Source organism: Pituophis catenifer, unplaced genomic scaffold (genome assembly GCF_029215685.1).
Source record: "Pituophis catenifer annectens isolate HBS135680 unplaced genomic scaffold, rPitCat1.0.hap2 SCAF_3, whole genome shotgun sequence".
In the NCBI taxonomy this organism is placed as follows: Eukaryota; Metazoa; Chordata; class Lepidosauria; order Squamata; family Colubridae; genus Pituophis; species Pituophis catenifer.
This window is the reverse complement of record NW_027256883.1, coordinates 148,054,833-148,079,036: the sequence shown is the minus strand read 5'-3', so window position 1 is coordinate 148,079,036 and position 24,204 is coordinate 148,054,833. Positions and strand designations below refer to the sequence as shown.

At 36.3% G+C, this 24,204-nt stretch overlaps 1 protein-coding gene across 1 annotated transcript; it reads left to right on the top strand.

Annotated features, from left to right (window-relative positions):
• Positions 1-1,004: 1,004 nt before the first annotated feature.
• Positions 1,005-23,929, top strand: ATG4C (autophagy related 4C cysteine peptidase). Its single transcript, XM_070939498.1, has 11 exons — positions 1,005-1,045; positions 5,112-5,243; positions 8,303-8,386; positions 8,938-9,171; positions 9,659-9,986; positions 11,914-11,984; positions 13,413-13,549; positions 16,986-17,064; positions 17,770-17,846; positions 20,525-20,644; positions 23,686-23,929. The coding sequence occupies exons 2-11, from the start codon at positions 5,156-5,158 to the stop codon at positions 23,854-23,856; spliced, it is 1,389 nt and encodes a 462-aa protein (XP_070795599.1). The 5' UTR covers positions 1,005-1,045; positions 5,112-5,155; the 3' UTR covers positions 23,857-23,929.
• The last annotated feature ends 275 nt before the right edge of the window (positions 23,930-24,204 follow it).

The window sequence follows — 24,204 nt, the reverse complement described above, 5'->3', positions numbered from 1 at the left end:
ACATGGTTTATCATGGGACTACATTAGGGCATTTATATGCATGTACATATACTGGTAGTAACAATAACTACATTATAGGTTATGTGCACCATATCTGGGCCATGGTTTTTAAATAATGCAGATGAAGCTGACAGATTACTTTTATTTTAGAAAGTACCTCATAGAATAATTGTTGTGGCAAAAAATAGGGGAAAGAAGTACTGCATCTGTCACCTTGAATTCTGTACAGAAAAAGGTAAAAGGTAAATCAAGTAATACATTATGGCAAGAAATGTAATAATGTAAATTATCTAGACATTACATTAACAGAGCCACCTACTGGCAACTATTAAAATGTGCTAAATGTATTACTCTGAAAAGTTTATATTCAAGATTATTTAAGTCATTGCAGAGAAATCACACAGTCACCTGTGTTTAAGGTAATGTATATTGTCCGCTAAATCGTGCAATTGATAAGTTATAAACTACCACTGCAGGTTTTTGCATGCCTTATTCAATTTAATTGTAACATGAGGAACCTAATTTCTAGCCAAGTATGTATATCTGTTCAACTAAATTATCCATACTTATATTGTAACCAATTATACAAACTAATGCTGCATAAAAATGTTCTTTGATTTATCATGAAAATGGTCGTCTTCAACCTATTAAAAGAGAAGGTTAGAGTTTGTTTAATTGATGGCAATGTACAATTGACTAGAAACCCCAAATCCGTCAAACCCATAAACTATGAAAAACTAAATTTCTCAACTGCTATTTCCTCGGATTCCCAACATTGCAACTTTTCTAAACTGGAAGCCTACATTTCCCAAACAGCAGTTCTTCCCCGAGGGTCCACTTCCGCCTAAAGAGCAATGCTTTCTGGGACATGCAGTCCGTGCCTCGGTATCATATGAGACGGCCGCAATGTCGGATTCCACCCGTCGATGGTAACAGTGTACTGTAGTATTTGGGCATGCAAATTTCGTTTCCCTTTCCGGAAGCGGCGCCTGGGGAATGGGAGGTGATAAGTAACGGGAGCCGGAGTGGGTCAAAAGAATCGGTGGTAAGTCGAAACAGGATTTTTTTTCCCCTTTTGGTGGGCGGGAGGAGATCTTCCTCGCTTTAAACTAGCTCCGGTGTCCTGGATGAAGGCGACCGGGACGGGATTCGAAGTCGAACCCCTCGATTCTTCGGAGTTCTCTTCGGGGAGGAAACAATCGATTCCGAACCCCGAGCGAGGCACTCGGTGCGTGGAAGATTCTTTTGCAAAGGGTGAATAATAATAATAATAATCTGAGATTGTGGGGTTCGGATGGAGCGCGGAGGAGAGAGTGGATCTCTGAAATTTCTGCAGGGGAAAAAAGCAGGGAAAAAGTTTTCTTATTCAGGAAAGGTCTGAAAGATTGGCTTTTTAAAAAGGGTGCCAAGAGTCGTCTAAAATAGTAAAAAAAAAAAGTCGCTTTTATCCTACAAGTCAAGTTTTGATCATCTGGAGACTTCGTTGTGGGGGCAGCGTGTAGCAATGGAGCAAAGGCGAAGGAGTGTGTGTGTGAACGGGTTTAACTCGGAGGTTTTGTGTGTATGAATTAAATTCAATTGAAATTGAAGTAGAAGACTACTATGATTTTTCTGCAAATATGATAAGGTTTGGAAATTAAAGAGCAGTAATTCCAGGAATGAGTTTCAATCTGAAGGCGGGGGAAATCCATTTGGTGTGGTGGTTTTTTTGTTTTTTGTTTAAATGCGTTTTGAAAATGGGAAGTGTCTTGATCTCATTTAGAATGATTGTTTGGAAGTCACTAATAGGACATGGTAGTTTTTCTTCATATTGCGCTAAATGCTATGAATTTATTGCTTTTGGGCATGAACATCTCAAATAAATCAAAGCAACAGAAAAAAAAGGTGCTGTTTTAATGTTTTGACAGCATTCTATAAATATGGACAGAAGTGGCAAGGGTCTATTTATTTTGGGGTTTTTTAATGCTGGCATTGGCTAACCCTTCCAATTTTTGGATCTATACATACCTTGTACTGTCTTCTGTCTTCCCTGATAAATGGATTCACACAGAGAGGTTTAGTTGTAAAAGCTCAGTATGTGTATGTTTGAATGTGTAAAAAAAAATCCCCACAAACTCTCCTTCAATGTTTTGGAGAAGTGGAGCCAAGGAGACATTAGATTTATAATAGTTTGCAAGTTCTCATCTTCTCTGGCCCTTCATGGTGAACTAATAAGAACTTGTATTAATAGGAACGAAACAAAGAATCACAGTTACAGTACAATGAATATAAGATTAGTTGGGTTTTCCAACATTAATTCCAGTTGATTATATAGTAGATTTGCTTCTCATTTCCTTGCTCTATTCAACTTTCATTCCAGGAGTTTGAAAGAGAATGAAACAGAGGCCTGACAAGTCCCAGATTCAGTCTCTACTATATATTTTGCTTAAATCTTTCATTATTTGAACCCAAAAGTGAATTAGCATTTCATTTTTTTTCTGTATTACTCTACAATTTTATATCTTAAATGTGATGATTATTACATACATTGGACAGAATGCTTATTTTGAGTCTAACGCAAAGAGAAAGTTAAATTATGAAGCTTCAGGGCATTAGTAATGGCTACTCTCAAGTTAAAAAGAATGCACTACAGTGATCAATGTAATGATAAACACTGCATACTTGTGTTTTCCAAGATTACTGAATCCAACAGTACTTAATTTCCAAGGAAATGTATATCAAATTATAGGCTAATAAGTTATAATTTAAATCTTGTCTTCTCTCATACTAAGTGCTCTTTCTCCTTTTTGAAGGTGGCTATCTTATTTTTTTTTTAACAAAAAGGATGCAGTCCTCCATAAAAATTGAATTGAATTAATTGCCTTTGGTGTCAGCATACAGACTGACTTTCAAACTCACTTCTGTTGAGTTTCCATATAGATCACCTTATGTATGATCAGCTTAACTCCTAAACTATTGCTTGCATATTACAGATCACATACATATTGCATATTGCTTTGACAAGAAAATTGGAAGGCATTTATCAGTTGATAAGTTTCTGAATAAAGCAGTGCAGATAAAACACACTAGCTAGGTTTTTTTTTTAATCACTGGAATTTTACCGTCAGTTTGGCTATATGGAATTTTTGCTGCTCTTAATAGCCAAGTCCAATATTGTTGATTGTAGAATTCTCTGAGACATAAAGCAAATTATACTTAAAGAATATATAAGAACTAATCACGCTGAGTAAACTGATTGTTTAAATTAAAGAGTTCTAATCTATATAGCTATCCTCTTCAGTAAATGACTCAGGGCATTGTATATCATTAATAAAAGAATAATCAATAGAAATCACAAAGTACTCAAAAATCTAAAGGAGCAGCATACAAACACATAGGTTCATCCAGGGGTCGTATCCCTACTAGACTCAATGTCTTTGGGGAAAAACAGGTCTTCAATGCCCTTTGAATCAATTCATGATTTTCACTTTGAATTTTTACAGTCCTAAATGACTTGCCAGAATACTTAATAGACCATCTAGGTCATTATGAACAAGTATAGATATAAAATTTTGCAGATGAGATTTTTCTAAAGATATGGGTTACTGGGGCATGCTAGAAATGGCCCTTTTGTGTTTCATTACAAAATTGCAGAATTCATTTCTTTTCTCTTGAACATAATTTTTGAATCACTTGAATTATGGTTTGGATCATCCAATTTTAATATTGTATTATGTACTATTAAAGCATATTAATCTATCTTTTTTTTATCTATTTCTAATTTTAATTGGATTGTTATTTTGTAAGTGGCAAATTCCATTTATTAGCAGCAAATCGGGATAAAAAAATCTAGTAATCAAATAAGTAAAACATGGTGAAAGGTCATCTTAGATTACTCTCTCCAATTCCAGGTTTGGACATTGGACAGTTTAGCTGAGGAATCTGCTCCTGTAAATACGAGAATTGAGGAGTTTTGTTTGGCTATTCAAGGCTTATTAAGAGACATGTTTTGGACAACTGGAAACATTAGGCTTGAATCCATCTAAGGAATGGTGAAATCAGGTATTAATCCTGCAACATTTTCTACAATAAAGTTAATGGAACAGGAAACATATTTAAATTGGTAGGGAAAAGGAAAGTTTCTGCATAAGATCATTTAAGGCTCCGTGACATTCCTGAAAATAAACAGGAAGAGTTTCTCAGGTTCCTGACTTGCAGACCACTGAGATGTCCTTGACAGATCTGTGAAAGGCAATAAAAGAACCTCAGCAGAGAGATAAGTGGTTGTCTGCTACTAACACAACAAAACCACTAGGCTGTGGCATCTGATCCTATGTATGCAAAAGTCAGTCCCTGTCCCCCCCCCCATGGTTTGAGCATGGTTTGAGTAAAAGACAATTCCTGTGCCTTAGCAAAAGGACCAGTTTTTAGAAAAAGTTATATCAGTTGGGTAAATATTTGGCGTGAAAGATAACTTGGCAAAGTAGAAAGGCTAATCCTGATACATTAAATAACATATCTGGGTGTGTGGTAAGTTTCGTTCTCTTAAAGCTGTTTTGGGTTAGTCTTGCACAACAAAATGTTTCTGTTTCTGTCTTTCTTTCTTTCTTTGTGTTTCTTACTTCCTTTAAGCACGTTCTTCTTTTTATTTGCATCTCAACCTCTTCTGCGTCATGCAGATTTGGATTGGGAAAGAACCCAGCTTTTTAAAATAGAGCATTAATATTGATAAGCCTGGGGTTTTTCTGCGAACTGAATAGGCATAATATAAAATGGTGTCCCTTGCACAGCAATTCAGATATTTTCCTCTGCTTTCCAATTAGCCTTTCGGTGATCTCAGTTCCACAACCACACATACACACTTGCCGGATAGTTTATTGTGGAGTACAAAGCAGTTGGAGGACATTATGTTTTATTTAGCTTTGCAGGATAATTTTACCGTTGTCTATTTGAAATCAAATGTTTTTTTATTATTTATTCATAGAACTTACAATTGCTTTTCTCTATGCAAATGGATGTTCTTGAGATTTTATTTCTCTTTCTGGTCATAATGGATGCAAGTACCTAATAAGACAAGCATCCAGTTCTGTCCTGAGTAACAATGGCTGGGCTTATGTCCTTTCCTTTTGCAGGAACAAAGTCATTAAGGTTCTTGAGATAGTGATGGCTATTCCTCATGAATCTGAATATGGAGGCCACTGGGGCAGATGAAGTAGAGAAAATAAAATCAAAGTTTATCTCTGCATGGAATAATATGAAATATGGTAAGTTATATGTAATTGACTTTTTAAGCCTTATTTTAAAAAGTTAGCAAAATAATGCAGCCTAGCTTTTGCTGACCATTAATATATTTACTCAAATGACTGAAATATGCTAACTCTGTTTAAGGTTATTATTGCTGGTTCAAGTGAAACACATCAATAATGTATTTGTTCAGAAGAGATAATGAGGGAAGAGATAACGAGGGAGAAAAATAGTCAATTTCAGGCTTTTAGGCTTCATGATTTAATTTTGAATGAACTCATAAGCAGCTAAATGTGTAAAATATTTCAGTTCTACTTTTAATTAATTACAGTTTAGTATCGTATTGAAATTAATGCTAGGAGCTAGTCTCTGAAATTCTGAAGGCAGGGAAGGTAGTGGAGAATTTCTTTACTTGGATTAAACCAACAATTTATTAGTGGCATAAATTTAAAATATTTCAAAAATAAATGTGGATAATATATTTAAAAATTGGGGAATAGAACTGGAGAATCCTACTTTGGGTAGTGAATGGTTTAGCTATACACACACACACACACACACACACACACTTACTTTCTGGGTTTATTGGACATTAAGAGTTGCTTGATGGTGAGATGGGCAATATATTAATTTAATAAATAACTAATCCAAGAATGTTTTTAAAGGATGACTGTCATGTTTTCTATGCCAAAGATGCAATAAATTTGAAGGAAGTTTGATAGTTATGTTATAGGTATGTCTACTTGCAATTCTTTATTAGATGTTATTATAATGAAGCAGGAACTTGGCAGGCATTTACAAGACAAAAGTGTCAGTAAAATAGTAAATTATGTACTAGAAATGTGTAACATCTTGATTCAGAAAGAACTTTTGATATATTGGACTGTTAGAAAAAGGTGACTATTTACTCCTGAAATAAAACTTGTGTGCCAAACTATAAAAGTTGTTGTAATGAAATTTGTCAGCTTTCAGCCTTTGAATTAACTTTGTATTGAAGAACAGATGAGACCAGACAATAAGATTCTCTATGTTCTAGTTTGACTACATTGTTTAAAAATTGAATCATAACAAAGAAAAACAACAAAGTATAACCTTGACACTCCAACTGTCTGATGTATTTGTTAATGGCATTTTTGTGTGTGTTGATTATTTTTGCTTAGTTGCTCAGTTAAAGGTTTTCTCCCAACAGGCTTTTTAATCTATTCACTCTTTTTCTTCTTCTTTTTCTGCTTTTTAAAGTTTTTCCTCCGAGTGGTTCCCTACATGTTGAAATGTTATTTGTCTCTTTTTATCCTGCTTTTATTATTTTTGTAAAGGACTCAAGGCAGCAAACATATCTCATGCTCCTTCCTTCTACTATTTGCCCCACAACAACCCTGTGAGGCGAGTTGGGCTGAGAGAGACTGATGGCCCAAAGTCACCCAGCTGGTTTTTCATGTCTAAGGCAGGATTAGAATTCAGTCTCTTAGTCTCTAGTCTGGTGCCTTAGCCACTTCTTTACTGTAATTGAGGCAGGAGTAGGGGTAAAAAAATCAAGATGATGCCTGTAGGGCAAATTATGCTATCGTCCAGCGCTTCTACAAGCTCCAAAGAAAAGATGCTGTTGCCATGTTCTCCCGGTGCTGGAAGAACATTATTGCTCAGTAGCAGTCCTTCATCTGTACCACCTGAGATGAACAAACATTGATCAGCAGTTTTTGAGTTGCCTAAAACAATCAATGATGTTCAACCGGCACAACCACCTGCATTTTTGTGGTCACTCCTGGAAGTTATTTCTCTGTTAGAAGTCACCATGGCCTTACAGTCTAGGAAGTCCAGTACAGCTGGCCTGAACCGTATTTCTGCTTCTGATCTCCTGACAATATACCAGCCTTTACTAGCAGCTTATTTCAACTTGCTATTGACAGTTGGTGGTCTGCCTGCACATCTGGTTTGCTCTCAGGTGGTTTTTCTGCCAAGTCCGGGAGATTATCAACTCCTTGCTTCTACCATTCTTTGTGCTCTTCACAAGATTCTTGCTTAGCACTTCTGTGACAAGCTTCAGTTCTCCTCTTTCCAGCCTGCTTTCTTAAAGAGGGATGACTGTCTCAAGGCAATGACCTTCCTTCATTCTATTTTCTTGGAGGGTCCATAATAACCAGGTCCTTGTGCGGTGTTATTTTTGGATGTCACCAAGGCGTTTAACACCATGTCCCATCAGATGCACTTCTGTATCACTGTCATGGCCCCATCGGATCCTGGTTCGGGGGAAGAGGAAGAATTGGAACTGGGACCATCCAACAGGGATTGCACATCTTCCTTGGAACTTCTGGAGAGTCCAAGAGCAGTGGGGGGGGGGCAGGAAGTGGTTGATCAGATGGGGAGCTGCCTGCCTTCATGAATGCAGGGGAGGTTCAATCCGCGGATGCTGAGAGTGGAGCTCAGAGGAGGTCTGCAAGGTTGCTCACAAGGAGGCTGTCCCATCCCTCTTCACAAGAAATAACTGGCTCAGGGTGATTTAATCAGAGGCTGGGGGAGGGTGCATTCATTGGGAACAGCTATTTGTCTTGGCACACACTCCTCTGACTTTTGGAAACCTTGGGCACAGGGTAAAAAAAATCACGATGGTGCCGGTACTCGTGCACTCAACACCCTGCTTTGATGATTGCATGTAAAAAGGGACTAAATTTTAATCCTGTGGCTATTAACTTGACAGTGAGCATGGGATGGATGGGGGGGAGATGCCTTTTTATTAGATACTTGTATGGTTTTCATGTAATGTTGCTTTGATATATAATGAATTTTAAGAAATGTTAATTGTAACTTCTTAAAACTTAATTTTTAAAAAAAGAGAAACTCTGATTTAAAGAATAAAAGAGAAATATTTGTTTAGAGAATTAAGTTGGCTTGAGGCTTAATTATGATATTTTGAAAACTAAGCCACACCTCCATTTTGCTCCCATCTTTAAAAGATGCTAGAATGTGTTTCAGATTAAAATGGAAAGTTATTATTTTTAATTTCCTTGATTAGTTTTTTTACTCAATCTAGATGAAGCAGCTTTTTTTTTTTAAAAAAATCTATGTTTGTCTTTGTTTGTAGGCTGGGTACTGAAAACCAAAACTTACTTTAGCAGAAATTCTCCTGTCTTTTTGCTGGGAAAATGCTACCATTTCAAGAGCGATGGTATGTGTACCTAATTTTAAATTGGTTTTTGTTCTGATATTTATGTAACAAAGCCTTGGATTTTACTTTTGTGGGAGCTTCTGATAATACTTGAGTATTAGATCAGTTCAGATATATGCTTACTTCCTGAAGGGGAAAAAAAAGACTGCAAAAGAAGTTGGAAACAAACACAAATCCTTAAGGTGACCTTTGAATCTGTTCTGAGCAGGATAAAAAGACTGTTTCTGTTCTGACAGGTCTTTCCCATGAAAAGATTTTAGGGTTAAGACTGCTTTTATAATCAACTCAAAGCTGTGCTTTGTCTGGATTTATCTTCTGAAGAGTAGAGTATAGAAACTTTTAACAAGGTCCTTGAACTCTACTAAGAGAACATATCCTTACTGTTTACTGAAAGCTGTTTTATCTTTCTTCCATTGGCTGAGTCTGTAAATGTTATTTACAGCCGAAGAAAATGATCTTTTCTTACAATAGGATGTACCATGTTAATAAACTGGGGATAATGTGTTCATGTTTTCACTTCTTTTACAACATGTGTGATGTCTCTCTTACAGAGTCCAGTGACCAGTCACCAAATGGTTCCTGTGATGACATGACAGAAGAAAAGTTTTCCAGAAACGTTGAAGAGTTCCGTAAAGACTTTATTTCTAGGATATGGTTGACTTACAGGGAAGAATTTCCCCAAATCAAGGGTTCAGTTTTAACAACAGACTGTGGCTGGGGCTGTACCTTGAGGACTGGCCAAATGCTTCTGGCTCAAGGACTTATTCTCCACTTTCTTGGTAGAGGTAAATTACCAAGATTTTTGTGGACAAAAGTGTTTATGTTTCATAAATCTTAAATTTGAGGAGGCTTCTCATATCAGAGTTTCTAACCAGCACAGACAGCTTACTCTGAAAGAGTTTAAATATAAACTATTTAATTTCAGTTAAATCTTAGTACAATCTCATAGATATGCTAACCTTTTTAGTTAATGTGAAATTATAAGGACAAAATATTTGACAATAATTACCATACTTTTTTTCGTCTTGAAAGGGTTTCTTGTGGCTGTTGTTACATTGCTGACTTAAGCTCCATATTATTGTACATTTATGCATTTAGTTTAATCGAAACGCTTATTGTAGAGTTGCTAAATTGCAGCATTTTCTTATGGAATAGCTAACTTTAAATATTTAATATGAAACAGGCAACAAAGAGTAGAAATCTTAAACAAGTTAATGTCATACTGTAACCTTCACTAACCTATAATATAATATGTTTTTAATCCTATCACAGATTGGACTTGGGCCAATGCCTTTGTTTTCGAGAATCCGGAGTCTGAATCATGGACAACTCAGACAGTAAAAAAGCTCACAGCATCTCTTGAAACATCACTTATAGGAGAAAGAGAATTCAGGAACCAGTCAAATCATCCTAAAAATCCAATACACATTCGGGAAAGTGAAGAAAGTGTGGAGGAGCAGTATCACCGAAGAATCATATCTTGGTTTGGTGATTCCCCACTTGCCAATTTTGGCTTGCATTGGCTGATAGAATATGGAAGGAAGTCTGGAAAAACAGCTGGAGATTGGTATGGGCCAGCAGTGGTAGCACACCTCTTGAGGTAAACACAAAATTCTTGACAGAACAAATTTGGTTAAAAACAAGTCTTTTAAAAATGGGTCCCGATTATTTATAATTCAAGCATGAAAAAACATCACAGAAACATGAAAAGAATATTGAAGAACCTCTGTCCAACTTCTGATTCCTGAAATGTTCCCATGGGGCCTCGAGACAAGATAACAAGATAATCATTAACGTAATGATACGTTATAAAAGCTAGACCCATAGACTTCCTGTTTTAATATACTGATGGTGTAATGAGCTGCCAGAGATTAAAACTGATGCTTTCAGTGTTTTTTTTAAATATATCAAATTCTTGTGAGATGTTCAATGTATAGGTTTAGTAATTTTTATTATTTATTTATTTATTTATTATATTTCTATACCGCCTTTCTCCCGTAGGACTCAAGGCGGTGTACAGTCAAGAAAAATATAGACACACAAACATCATAAAATTGCTAATTAAAATTGTTACTTAGTTTGGTCAATTAAATAAAACCCAGAATTAGATAACATTTAAAAAATCATTCGCATGTTTGTATGTTTAGCCCTGCCTGTTGGAACATCAGGGTCTTGAGGGCACGGCGGAAAGCACGGAGATCAGGGATATTCCGTATCTCCGGGGGCAGTTCATTCCAAAGGGTTGGAGCCCCCACAGAGAAGGCCCTCCCCCTGGGAGTCGCCAGTCGACATAATTTGACTGACGGTACCCTGAGTAGTCCCTCCCTGTGAGAACGAACTGGTCGGTGGGAAGCTATTGGTATTATTATTAGTAATAATTACATCTAAATAAAAGTAAAGGGTCTGACATTCAGTCTAGTCTTTTTATATGAAAGTCAAATTTCTGAGTATAGATTGTGATTATATGCCATTGTTTGAGACTATTTTTATAGTTTATGTTTTGCAATTTTACACAGTCTTCTAATAAGAAGAATCTAAAATCCAGGTGTAATTTTATATATCTGTGAAAATGTAGGGTGCACATGGTTATGTATAACAAGAACAGTCTCCTTGAATGAAACTTAAAATAATGTAGTTGTCTAAGAGTTGAAGTTATTTATGTAGCCTATTATATTTGTAAAAGTAACTAATTAAATTAGCACAGAAATTTGTTAACTTTCCCCCCACAGTTTTGATTGATAATTTACATACTCAGTTGGCATATAAGGTCTGTTCTTTCCCTCTTCAAGTTTAGAGTTAAAAATTTCCCTCTTCAGGTGTAGAGTTAAAAGTAAAAATTTGTACTTCTTTGGAATTGTTTTATATCAAATAGTAACAAAGTTATCCATCCTGACATGGAAGCCATTAAAATCATCCATCCATTTAAGGAAGCAGGTGGAATGTTTAGATTTTTGTCTTGGAATTGTTTCATTGATTTGCTCTTTGCTCTTATGTCTATAGTATATACATAGATATACTTCTCCAGTCACAATACTCTGCAGGCTATATATATAAAACACAACCAAAATGCCACTGTCCCTCAATGGCAGCTTAGGTCCCATGTCTTCCAAATAATTTTGATGGCCTCAAAGAAGGCCAAGAAGGATGTTCCAAAGCATCAGGATTATCATGGAAAAGCAAGATTTTAAGTCATCTCACTTGAGATGGAAGTGAGCACTAAGCAGTATCTATTCTTGTGCATTTCATTCAAACAGTCTAATACTACTTGTGAATCTTATGACCCTGTCCACTTTTTGTTTCTTTGTACCTATATGGATACAACATGATAAATCTAATACTGTATTGGCCTTTAAAAAAAAACACCTTCATATTTTACAGTCTAAATTGCATGTGTTTACATTTGTAATCTTTTAAAGCTAGCTTTTCAAAATTTTGTGACCTTTTTCTAGAAAACATTTCCTGAGGACTGTGTATCTTTAATTCTCTTTGCGCCTTACTTGAAATGTGTCTGTCGTGTATACTTTTAGGAAAGCAGTTGAAAAAGCAAGGGACCCTGAATTACAAGGAATAACCATCTATGTTGCCCAAGACTGTACAGGTAAGAGGAAGTATATTATATGCTTGATCATCCTTCAAAGTATTTCCCAAAATTTATTGACAGCCTGAAAGTGTAATATTAGAATCAAAGGTTCTTAGATGAATAGTTTCTCGTGGTGTAAGGTCGTCTTTTAAAATTAGACCAGGGGTGTTCCATCTTATATAATTCTTAAAGAATTATATTCTTGTATTTACAGACTTATAGTCTTGTAGACTTTTATATGCCTAGCCTACAAAAAGAAACGTGTGTTTATTAAATTATTTATGATTTTCTATATCAAGCCATTACAAAGTACATCTGACAGAATTTTCTATTCAAAACATAACACATTTTAAATAAATTTAACAGTAATGTATGGTTGGTTCAGTGTTTGACTGAAAAAGCAAGCAAATCTTTTGGTATTTTACTTAGGAAAGTAAAGTACATTAGGATCACATGAGCCACTTAACTGGGTCACTGTGGAATGTGGGATGTTGCATCAACACCAACAGTGAGTTTATTGATCCACTAACCCCGAGGGCACTAATTGTAGCTCAAAACAGAGCTGTGTCTGAACTTCTAGTGAACAAATTTCCCCTGTGCCACCTACAACCCTTATGGAGTATTAACTATCTTTTATGGTATCTGTGAAAGGGGATAGAAACACATGGGGATAAATTCAGGATCTGCATTCCTGGAATTTAATTTCTTTTTGCCTTCTGGAAGGGAAGCAGACCATGTCTGGAAAAGGACAGCACGTTGCAAGACTTAAGAATCCTAAGCAATGATAATTTCTGCATGGACTTCTAAATGTTTAAATAATATTTGAAAAAGAAATGTGACTGAAATAATGTGGATGCATATTCCGATTTGCCTAGCAGGCTGTGTATGTTCTCAATTCCTTTAAAGACTGCCATAAAATGGTCTTCTGAACTCATTCTCATTGGCTGCATTTTGGACTCATTCTTTTTCTCTTGTAATATGTTAAGTGGGGTTTTTTCCTCCTCTTATCTCTTGCCTACATAAAATAATTGTGCTACTGGTCTTGGAGGTGAAAAGTTTAATGCAGAATCACAGCAGTATCTGCAAAGAATGTGGGTTGGGGGTCCAAGTCAACAAGATATTTTGTTGTAATCCAAACAACCCTGTCTCTTTTATTTGTGGATCGATGTTGTAAGTACAAAAGGGATGGGCTTGTATAGCAACATTCATCTGCCGTCCTGTCAGTTTTAACACACATACGCATGGTACAGGCCCCTGTTAAAGCCATCACTGGTTGGTGGCATTTGTTGCATTTTCACATATCAATGCACACCAATAAGATAAAATGACAAGATGGTTTTTCTGCTAAGAAACTTTTCCTTATAAGATGTTTTGATGTACTTGACAAAACTCAGTTGGTGCTTAAAATGCATTTCAATAACACTTTCTTTCTGTTTCTCTTTCAAGTTTACAAGTCCGATGTTATTGATGCTCTCTGCCCTTTCACGGATTCTGAAAAGACAGGTGCCAAATCTGTGATTATATTAATTCCTGTCAGACTTGGTGGTGAACGGACCAATATGGAATACTTTGAGTTTGTGAAGGTATGAAATGAGTCAATCACTTTTCAGAACGGGACACTTAAATGGCACGAAGGTTGAAAATGGTAATTAACCTATTAATAATTGAAATTTCAGTATGCAGCTGTGATTGAAAATCCTAAGTATTAAAAGTAAGCTAGTACAGCTATTCCAGACCCTAAATAGCTATCTTCCTGCTACAGAGTTCACCATAAAGATTGAACTTGTTTCACACTTTTTGCCGATTTCTTCAGGGATCAGATAGCTTCCAACTTTTTTTTCATATAAAGTTTATTACTCCCAGTAACATCAGCAATAGGCCATCTTTGAAATTGGTTTCCCTATTGAAGGATAAGGACCACTGTATTGATTTAGTAGATAAATAGATTCATATTAGGGGTTCCGCAAAGCATTTTGCTTCTTGAGCCAAGGATTTGGGGATAGAGAGCAAAGTAGGTTAGAAAACTATTGATAGTGAAAAAACAATATGGGATTGTATCAGTAGTGGGATTCATATCCCGTCGTTACCGGTTCGCTCATGGGCACACAACACTTCTGCGCATGCACAGAGACATCCGGGTGGTGGGCGGAGCCTTCTGCTGCCACCGCTACCAGTTCACTTAATCCGGGGCGAACCGGTAGCAACCCACCACTGGATTGTAATCTTCTTCCAGTGCATCTGATCTTCTTAATTATTTGCCTTACGCTAACTAGTAAGTCTAGTTCTTTATGATACAGGTAGTTCATATCCTGTGTAGCACACAAGCCAACGAAGGCCCTTCAAAACATCCTTAGCAAACCAAAAGACCTAGTATCCCCAGAAGGAAAAAACAGGACCCATCTGCAACATACAGTGTAAGGACTGCAACAACCATGATGTAAGACAAAGAGGACGAAGACTGTCAGAATACATCCATGAACCCCAACTGACAGTTAGAAGACATGATGAAAATTCTTCAATTTCACAATATAGAGAAGATTTAACCATAGTTTCAATTGGGGAACATGTGACAATTCTAGACCAGGCCAAGTCCCAAAATGCTAGGGAATTTCTAGAAACCTGGCACTCTAAAAAAAAAAAAAATCAGTGATCAATAGACACATAGACATTAACAACATCTATAGACTATGCAAAAGAGACAATCAACAAGCCCAAAAGAGAAAAAGACTCTAGCACAGGGGTCTCGAACCTTGGGAACTTTAAGACTTGTGGACTTCAATTCCCAGAGTTCCTCAGCCAGCAAAGCTGGCTGAGGAACTCTGGGAGTTGAAGTCCACAAGTCTTAAAGTTCCCAAGGTTCGAGACCCCTGCTCTAGCACCTCTCAACCAGTAATCAGCACTCAGATCAGCATAGATTAACTCCAAAGTTAACTTCAGCCCCACAAGTAAGCAATATCCCAATCAAGAAACTGCCAAAGAGCCATCAGTAAACAACCCAACCAAAGAATCTCTAAGACCGCCTTCACCCACACAGACAGGCAAGTCACCAGAATATAAAATGACAGCAAACAGCACTCCTTACTAGCACTGATGATGTTACCTAGATAGGGTAGTGAAATGTCTGTAAGAAAAAAAAAAGCAAGCTCAGAGAGTACCAAGGACCCATTTCAACCCTGAGTTACAAATAATTCTCCTTTATTAGTTCACATCCTTCTGTCAATTTATTTGCAGACTTTCCTATCTCTCCTGCAACCCCCCAACCCCCCAAGATCCTTTGAAAAAAGACGTCTAAAAATGAATTTGAAAAATTAGCCTTGGCCTGTAAAAATGTTCCGAACCAATAGAGGCCTAAGGATAGAGAGAGCTGTGTCGGCAGGCTTTTGGCTTTTGAATCTCCTTGGAAGTTTTTAATATCGGGAAATGACTCTTTTGTACATTGTCCAGAATTCTTGGATGTGGTTTAAATATTGTAAATAAGCAAATAGAGAAGAAAAAAAAAACCAGTCTTCACTTTCGTTCTTATATAAGAAGAAGCCATGTCATTATTGAGGGCCTTATATGCTGTTTTAAGATGCAACAGGAAAAATAAAAGAGGAGCCATTTGGCTGAATCTAAGAAATTACAGTATTTTCTATCATTCAGTAACTATCATGTAAGGCAAGGAGAGCGGTGACACTCACACAATTACAGCATATTTTCCAGTGGTCGGTTCCGCCTGGTTCCGCCGAGCCGGTAGCAGTGACCATATGACGTCACCGAACCGGTTCTGACCCCCCCCACCCCCCCACCTCCCGCGTTATTCTTACCTTTTATTTGGCCCCACCCCCAATCTATTGCTGCCTCCTGAGTCCCAGCTGATGGCTAGAGGGAAAAAAACTGTTTAAACTCTTGCCGCGGGGCTTCAAAGGGCCGCTGATGAGTGTTAAAAGAAAACAAATGAGTAGACGGGTGCCTGCAAAAATAAATAGATAAACCAGTGCCTGCAAAAATATATGAGTAGATCAGTGCCTGCAAAAATACATGAGTAGATCAGTGCCTGCAAAAATACATGAGTAGATCAGTGCCTGCAAAAATAAATGGGTAGATCAGTACAGCCTGGTAGACCAGTACCTCTGCTAAATCCTAAATAATTGTCACATGACCATCAAGCCACGCCCACAAAATAAGCCACGCCCACAATAAGCCACGCCCACAGAACCGGTAGTAAAAAAATTTAGAATCCACCCAATATTTTCCATATGTTGATATTTTGCTTGATAATTATAAGCACCAGGAAAACCTAATATTCTAATAAAGGGTCAAGTTAGTTGGAAGAAATCAATTGCCAACTGGAATATTTGGATTTTTAGTCTTTTTTTAAAAAAATAAAATGTGGATGTATTCTGTTAAAGGAAAGTAAGACAGCATGGATCTAAAGAATCTTGTGGTTCTTTAGGAACCGGAAGTCTGGAATGAAAAGAATGATAAGGCAGACAGATGTTGCAACAATGCCATTGTCTTTTTTATTAGTATTCCGTAGGGTAACAAGTCAAGGAAATGAAGATGGTGAAGAGGAGAATGGGAGGACAGGGTGGAGACAGATTTAACAGATGCTAGATCTTTCTCATCTATAGACTGCAAAGATAAAATGGACTGTAACGTCCTCCCTTTTTGATTAATAGCTGGTACCGGGGCCAGAACTCCACTGATTCTTGGGCTAACAAATCTCTATTTTATGGTCTTACCTTAGGATGTTTTCTATGATTTCCTGTTGCATTTGAAAAGCTGCAATCCAGAGCTTGTGCATGTAGGAGTTACTGTTCCCATTTGTAAAATATTCTATTTATACATAAGCATTTGCATATTGAATGCTTTATTATTCTTTATCAGCTAAAAATAAAAGAGTTCATGTTTGCGCACTGAGGGATTTGCAAACAGCTTGCATTGTTCTAAAATCAAAGGCCACAGGTCTAAACTTGTTACATCGCAACCTCCTGCCATAAAAATCTAAACTTCAGTTTATCTACTCTTATAAAACAGGGAATTTTGAGTCTCGACTACTGCATTGGCATTATCGGAGGCAAACCTAAGCAGTCATATTATTTTGCTGGATTTCAAGGTTAGTGTTTTAACGTAATATATCCCTTTTTAAAAAAAACATGGCATGTCTCTCCCCCTCTATCTCAATTCTAAGAGCTTTGGAGTTATCATAAGACCCAAAGAAAGAAAAAAAAATGATTAAAACAGCAGAGATTTCTTTATTAATTTATTAGACCCACAAAGTCCAGTCATTTGTCACTTGCTCCATGTTATAATTAGATTCTGTAAAAATGTATATTTAATTTTCCTTGTTGCACAAACAAGGCATAATTTATCTCTTCCATCAAACTCCCTGAGTCTTTCCCTGCCTACTACCTGGCAGATCCTAGTTATGTATTTATCCTTTAGTAGTTTAAATGGTGCAAGCTGATGATCGAATGACAAGCAAATATGTTCTTCCTGTCACAATGAGGAAATACGATGCATTTTTCATATGCAAACTCAAGGTATATAATTGTGTGTTTGTAAAAGTAATTTTATTTCCAAAAATTAAATGACAGTCTTATCGCTTTATCAAAATTCTGCTTCTACAAGCATCTTTGATTATGCAGAAGTTAATCCGTCCTGCAAAAAACTCAGTCAATGAATATACTCTGGCAGATAGTGACTTGCTGAGGGGACTCTTACCCCCACCCCCACTCCTGTTCTGCATAGAAATTGGATTGTAAGCAGTGTAATAATATGGTGTTTTTTGAATTACTTGTCTTTTGTTTTGCCCTTGTAGATGACAGCTTGATTTACATGGATCCTCATTATTGCCAGTCTTTTGTAGATGTCAGCGTAAAGGATTTCCCCCTTGAGGTAGGATGGATAAAGAACAGCACTGTTTGCTTCGTGGATGAACCAAACACTAATTATTAAATCATCCCTTCCTCCTCTTCCTTTTAGATCTAGAGTAAACAACAAAAAAAAAAAACCTGTCAAATGTTGATCTTTTATATATAATATCAAATACACTGCCCTGGTTTTTGGGAGGTTGCCTGGATCACATTTTTTAACTTGAGAGAATTCCATATCTTAAAAGGACTCCGTTGTGTTAGCAGCACAATCTCTGTCCTGTGACTTTTCTCCCTCAGGCTAGTTTGTCCTGTGCTGCAGTTAGAAGAGTTTCAAATATTGGATATCCAATTTCACTGCTGTAGGAAGGAGAGTCTTCCAGAGGTATTTGACACAATTATGTTCATAAATGTTTAACCCAAAGTCAAATGCTTCAGGTGCTGACACCACTCTAATAGGAAAGCTATTTTTTTCTCTCAGATGCGAAGATGCTCAGTAGGAGCCTGGAAAGTACAAGGCAAGAAAACAAGCAGTTCTACCTGCTGAAGTCTCCAATCAAACCTATAGATATGCATTGATTAGTTAGATTTTATATGTTGCTTCCATTCGTTGCCCAAGGCTAGTCTAAATTGTTGAGGTTATCTATTATACATTAAATGTTCAAGCCTCTGTTATGTGGAGATCTTTGACCTATGGGAGCAGACCATGAACAGGTGAAACTTAGTGTATACATAGTGTGTTCTTCAAAAAATGTGTGTGTGTATTTGTACAAGGAAGATTGTACAGAAAATATATGGCTTCTTATTCCACTTCACAATGTTTGCATAGAGAACTATTGACTCTGGTCGGCTTTTAATAAGGCTACTTTTTCAGACCCAGCGTGGAACTTCATTTAGATCTTATTGTGTTGCTGATGTATCTCCTTGATACTATGCCTCTGAGAATCGTCCCCGTTTATGTTGCCAGCTGTTCTATGTTGCCACTGCCAGCAGTAAATTTGAAGTTCTAGAGCAGTGATGGCGAACCGTTTCAGCACCGAGTGCCAAAAAGGGAAAGTGTGCACGCTCATCACGGCCACAACCAGGAAGAGGAGCTGCCCAGGGGGCATGTATGCGCAGGATAAGTTACTCCTGGGTTCCAGCGTATGCATGCATGCTGGCCAGCAAGTCTTCAAGTTACTGCCGCGCATGAGCACAAATCGATCAGCTGGCCTGCGCGCATGCTCACGCCAGAAAATGGAAGACCAGCTCTTCTGGTTTCCGGCACTCCTGCATGCACAAAAGCCAGCTGATCATCACATGCGAATGCGTGCCAGAAACCTGGAAAAGGAATGGGTGACGCCCTGTGTGCCAGGCGACATGGCTCCGTGTGCCACTTCGGGCACGTGTGCCATAGGTTCACCATCACGGTTCTAGGGCAATCCTGCTTCCCTCTTTGAAAATTAGAAATGGACATGCATCTCAGTTGATCAACTTAAGTTTGCCCTTGAGTTATTTGTAGCTTTTCATGCTTACATATTTCTACTAGAAAACTTCATTGAATTAAATTCCACAATTACCTATTAACTTGAATGTAATAATCATATATATCAAATTTGCTTACTGTTGAGTTTTTCAGTTATTTTTGTAATCATCTCAGCTTCTTCTATGCCTCAGTTATCAATCTATCTGAACTTTTGAGATATGAAAACAAAACAATAATTTAATTTGTTTTTCAGTACAAAAAGTTTCTCGGAAAAAGACATTTTATGATACGGTGAAGCAAATTCTAAAGCAGCTAAAATATTCAAATATCTTTCTAGTTTTCTATGTTTTTTAGTTTTCTGTATTGCCGACTTGCTATATGCAACTGAAGATTGTACAGAAAGTATAGTTTATTAATATAATTTTTCAGTTGTTTACCCATTAGTTAAGTGATTGATCCAAAAAGCTTATCAATTACTATCAATTATTATTACTACATATTAATAAAGTAACATTGCACATTGAGAAACTAATTTGATGTCTGTATATACAGCATCTTTTATTATATTAATTTGTTTCTTGAATTTCTATTTTCCAATTTAAGGTAATTAATAGCTTCTCAAAAAAATAATAATCTCAAAATGTCCATTAGGAATTTTGCCACTCCATTAGAAAATATTTGCTGGCTGCTGTGCTTTTAGTATTCTAATTCAGTACTGCCTTTACTGATTGGCTGAATCTCTCTGGGATTTCAGATAGAAGTCTTCTAGTCCGCCTCTACCATCACTAGCTATCAGCTTTTTGCATGTTGGTTTCATTCAGAAGGCAAAAAGATCTCCAAAGTTCATTCTCTCCTTCTATAGAGAGGAGAATATGGGGGTGGGGCTTAAATATCTTGTACTAGAAACATTATCATTCATAGTGAGCATTAAAAAAGTTTGCACATTCAAATGGGGATTGTATAATAGAAGAAAAATGGGAAAAAATGAAGCAAGATACACTCTGTGAACGCCAATGTATCTGCTCCCTGATCTCAATGTTATGCCACATTGTAGGTGGCCGAAATATTATTTGAGAAGCGAACAGAGAGTTATGGTAGCGTAACTTTTTGTGTCCTGTTGAAAGCCTAACCTTCATCTGTTGCATATAAATATTTCCTAACTATCCAAGGACATTTGCATCATTGGTCTTTTCTCGGATGCTTATTAACCATTCAAAAATATTATATGTCACTTGCAGTCTTTCCACTGTCCATCTCCAAAGAAGATGTCGTTTAAAAAAATGGATCCGAGTTGCACCATAGGATTGTATTGTCGTGACGTGCAGGGTTTTGAAAGGGCTGCTGAAGAAATAACTAAGGTAAATTTTTAGATGAAGAAACCAATGTAATTCTCATTTGCCTGGTTCTATTTTATGCTATCATTTTAATTATTTAGTAGTTATTTAGTAGAATGTAAATTACTGTCATAGTACGGCCAAACCACTACCCTAAATAACCCCGTCTCAATGGCTTGTTGTAATCCTATTTAATTGATGCAATTAAAACCTGCAAAAGATTTAAAAACGTCTCAAGGAAAGGGTTCAGTAACAAGCAGAGTCATTGTAGCAAAATGTAATATATTTGCAGAGCATTATCTCTTTCTTATTGAGATTTAGCTGCATTTTAAAGTGCACTTTGAAGTGACTATATTATGACAGAAAATGAATGTAAAGATATGGACATAACGGTTCTATCCAAGTTAAATTATTTCTGATACCGTAGGACAGTCTTTCCTAACATGGTAACCCTCTAAATGTCCAAGGGCTGCAAATCTCTGAATTTTGAGTGTTCTGGTTCTAACAAATTTAGCAGTTTCCAAATAGAGTAAAACTGGTTTAATTCAATCCTTCTCCCCACAGTCAAGTAGAGGTTTATTCCACCAGGTGGCAGCATTTAAACAAAAATATAGCTACAGAAAATCCCTTTTCCAGTCATTAGCCTGAAGAAGTATATTGTGACAATCAATTTCTAGGGAAGGATTTTAAATGGAAATATTAAATCAAATAAATTGTAGATTATTTCTTCATTAGCTGAAGTATGTTCATTACATTTACACTTTAAATATTATTATGGTGTTTTAGCACCACATTAAATAAAGGTAAGTATTTCCCAGAGCATTTGTTTTAGTGCATTTGAAAAAAAAAAAAATAGTTATACTTATTAAGACCTGGAAAGAAAGCTGCTACTATATTCTTGCAATAAAATATTTCATTTTCACTTTATCCATGCTTGCTCCTATCTACTAATCTCATTTTCCTCAAGCTGTCATATAGGATTTATTTTGTCCAATTAGAGAATTTTATATGTTACTTTAAATGGACTTTTATATTGTACTTTTATTTTCTTGTTTCAGTTTACATGGTAACACTTCTATAAAATGCAGAGCTATTTATGTTTACCTTGTTTATTAGATTTAAGGATTAAGAAGCCAAATTGCGTAGGTCAAAATAATATACCATGAGTACTTTTTAGTATCGCAGGCCGATTCAGACTTGCTTTTTAAAATTATTTGATAATTCAGATCAATCTTTTGTCAAACCTCAGGGAAAAAAGTAAAATGTATGCTTTACCTTGCATTATTTTTAACTATGTAAAATAACTTCTTGGGGTGTAGGAAGGTAGAGAAAAGGCACTTCTTAGGGCTGGAAAGTTCACGAGTGAGATGACATTTGAATTAGGGACTTTAAACCTTATAGCTTGCACTGGCAGTCAAATTCCCAGTAGCTTTTAGATATGAGATTTCTCTCTCTTTCTCTTTCTCTTTCTCTCTCTCTCTCTCTCTCTGGAAGGGAGCAACATTTAAAATTACTTTTCCTCAAGAAAATTTTTTTTCCTATTATTTCTAGTTTTCTGGTTGGAGGGTAACATTTTACATACAATTCATTCCAAAATCATCTCTGTGTGAGAAAAATAACTGTATTAGAAACCAGCCGTTGATCAGGAATATTAGAAAGCTCCAATTTTATTAAGGAGTGCCTTAATAAAAGGAAAACTATTCTACAAGTGGAAAAAAAAACAGATCCCTATTTATTTTAAAAACCACAGTTAGGACTGCGTTCTTCTTCTGGGGGGGCACATTCTTTGCTTCATTTTTGAAAGCCTGGATATTTTTAATCAACAGAAAATTAGAACTATATGCCAAATGTTTGGAGAATGTCAAAAAGAGACCATTAAGGTGGTTTCTGTTGGGTAAATGATTTCAGATCGACAGTGGTTTATACAGCTGTCACATATCTTAAGAGTCATCAAATATTAGTACAAATATTAGTACAATTATTTCCATAAAAATAGCTACTGTAATATTGCACTGTTGTAAGTTGCCACACATTTTCTTTAAACTTACTTTATAGGATGGAGTAATTAACTGCAGAAAGTAGAAGCCTCGTCTTGTGACTCAGACAGCATGTAATGCTGTATTGCTAGACTAAGCTCAATTTACATTGTCTGGCTAAGTGATCTGTAATGTGGCAGCTATCCTGATCAAAGAGCAAAGTAGTAGTGAGATTCTTACTTGGTAGTGGCTGTCACATTATAAGACACCTGTCAATTAATAGGAGGGGTTAGCCCGCCAGCTAATTTCACAGGCTACCAAGCAGGCATCAGAATGCCATGAACTTTTGCTATTGATGGGAGCTGAATTGATCCAGTAGCCAAACAATAAAAAGTCTCTACCTAATTATCATGTCCCTTGAGAGATGCTTTGTCATGAACTGCCACCTTAAAAATGCCCCTTTCTGATTCTCAGTCCTACTTCTTTTCTGGATTATCTGGAGGATACAATTCAAGAAGAGTAGAATAAAGTTTAAAACTACAGAGCACGATAAAATTCATAGAATCTGATTTTACTTCAGACAATTTTCCAGAAGCTTGTTGGTTCCTTCTAAAACACTTTATCCCATTTGAATAGTTTGCTTTTTTTCCTCAATACGTCAGATTAATATTGCTATGAATATTTTTCCAATATAGATTTGACCAATCCCTTATGCACTTTATCTGTAGTCCAATACAGTTTTATAAGATGATATTGAAACCATTTATGCAATTTAAATGATTAAAATTCTAAAAGCCCCCAAAGCCAATGCAGAATAATAAATATAAGTCAGAATATTATTAGTTCAATTTTGCCTTACCCAAGAAGTGATTAAATGTTACCTTTAATGGGAAATATTTGTTGACTGTGTTGTCATTATAAATATGGTTTACAGTGTGCACTTTGCTGAGGAGGAACAGGAGAAGAAACAAAAAAAATTGAAAGGGAGACGATTTAAACAATTGTGCATTTTGCTTCAAACGGATATGCTTATACTCCTGACATTGATCTTCTAATTCATTTTCTTTTTTCCAATACATTTCACTGTAGATTCTAAAATCCTCATCTAAAGAGAAATATCCCTTGTTTACTTTTGTAAACGGACATTCCAGAGACTATGATTTTGTGGCGAGTCCAGTCCAGGAAGAGAAGACAATGTTCTCTGAAGATGAACACAAAAAGTTGGCGTGTTTTAATAATGAAGACTTTGTCTTGCTATGAGGACATTTTTATTTATTCATTTAAATGTTTTTATGCTCACAGATGCTACAAAATGGCTTAACTAAAAGCTACAAGCAACATAAAAATCATAATTAATAAAAACTTGTGGCAATAAGCAATAGACAACCAAGGACTATCATCACTAATCGGTTGTTGAAAACTTGTTTTCTGACTTCCAGCAAAGGGGATCCTAGAGTTTAAGACTAGGCACCACTGCCCAGTAATTTTTGCTTTGCATAATCATGCACAACACTTCAATTGGAAAGTGACAGAATGGACACTCAGTTGTGACTCAAGTCTAACCTACAAGATTAGAATCATCAATCTTTCCAGCAGTGAATTCCAAAT

Coding starts and splice junctions, on each gene's coding strand:
- ATG4C (XM_070939498.1), top strand. CDS start 5,156: ATGAATCTGAATATGGAGGCCACTGGGGCAGATGAAGTAGAGAAAATA. Junction 5,244..8,302: donor ATGGAATAATATGAAATATG/GTAAGTTATATG, acceptor CTTTGTTTGTAG/GCTGGGTACTGAAAACCAAA. Junction 11,985..13,412: donor TGTTGCCCAAGACTGTACAG/GTAAGAGGAAGT, acceptor TTCTCTTTCAAG/TTTACAAGTCCGATGTTATT.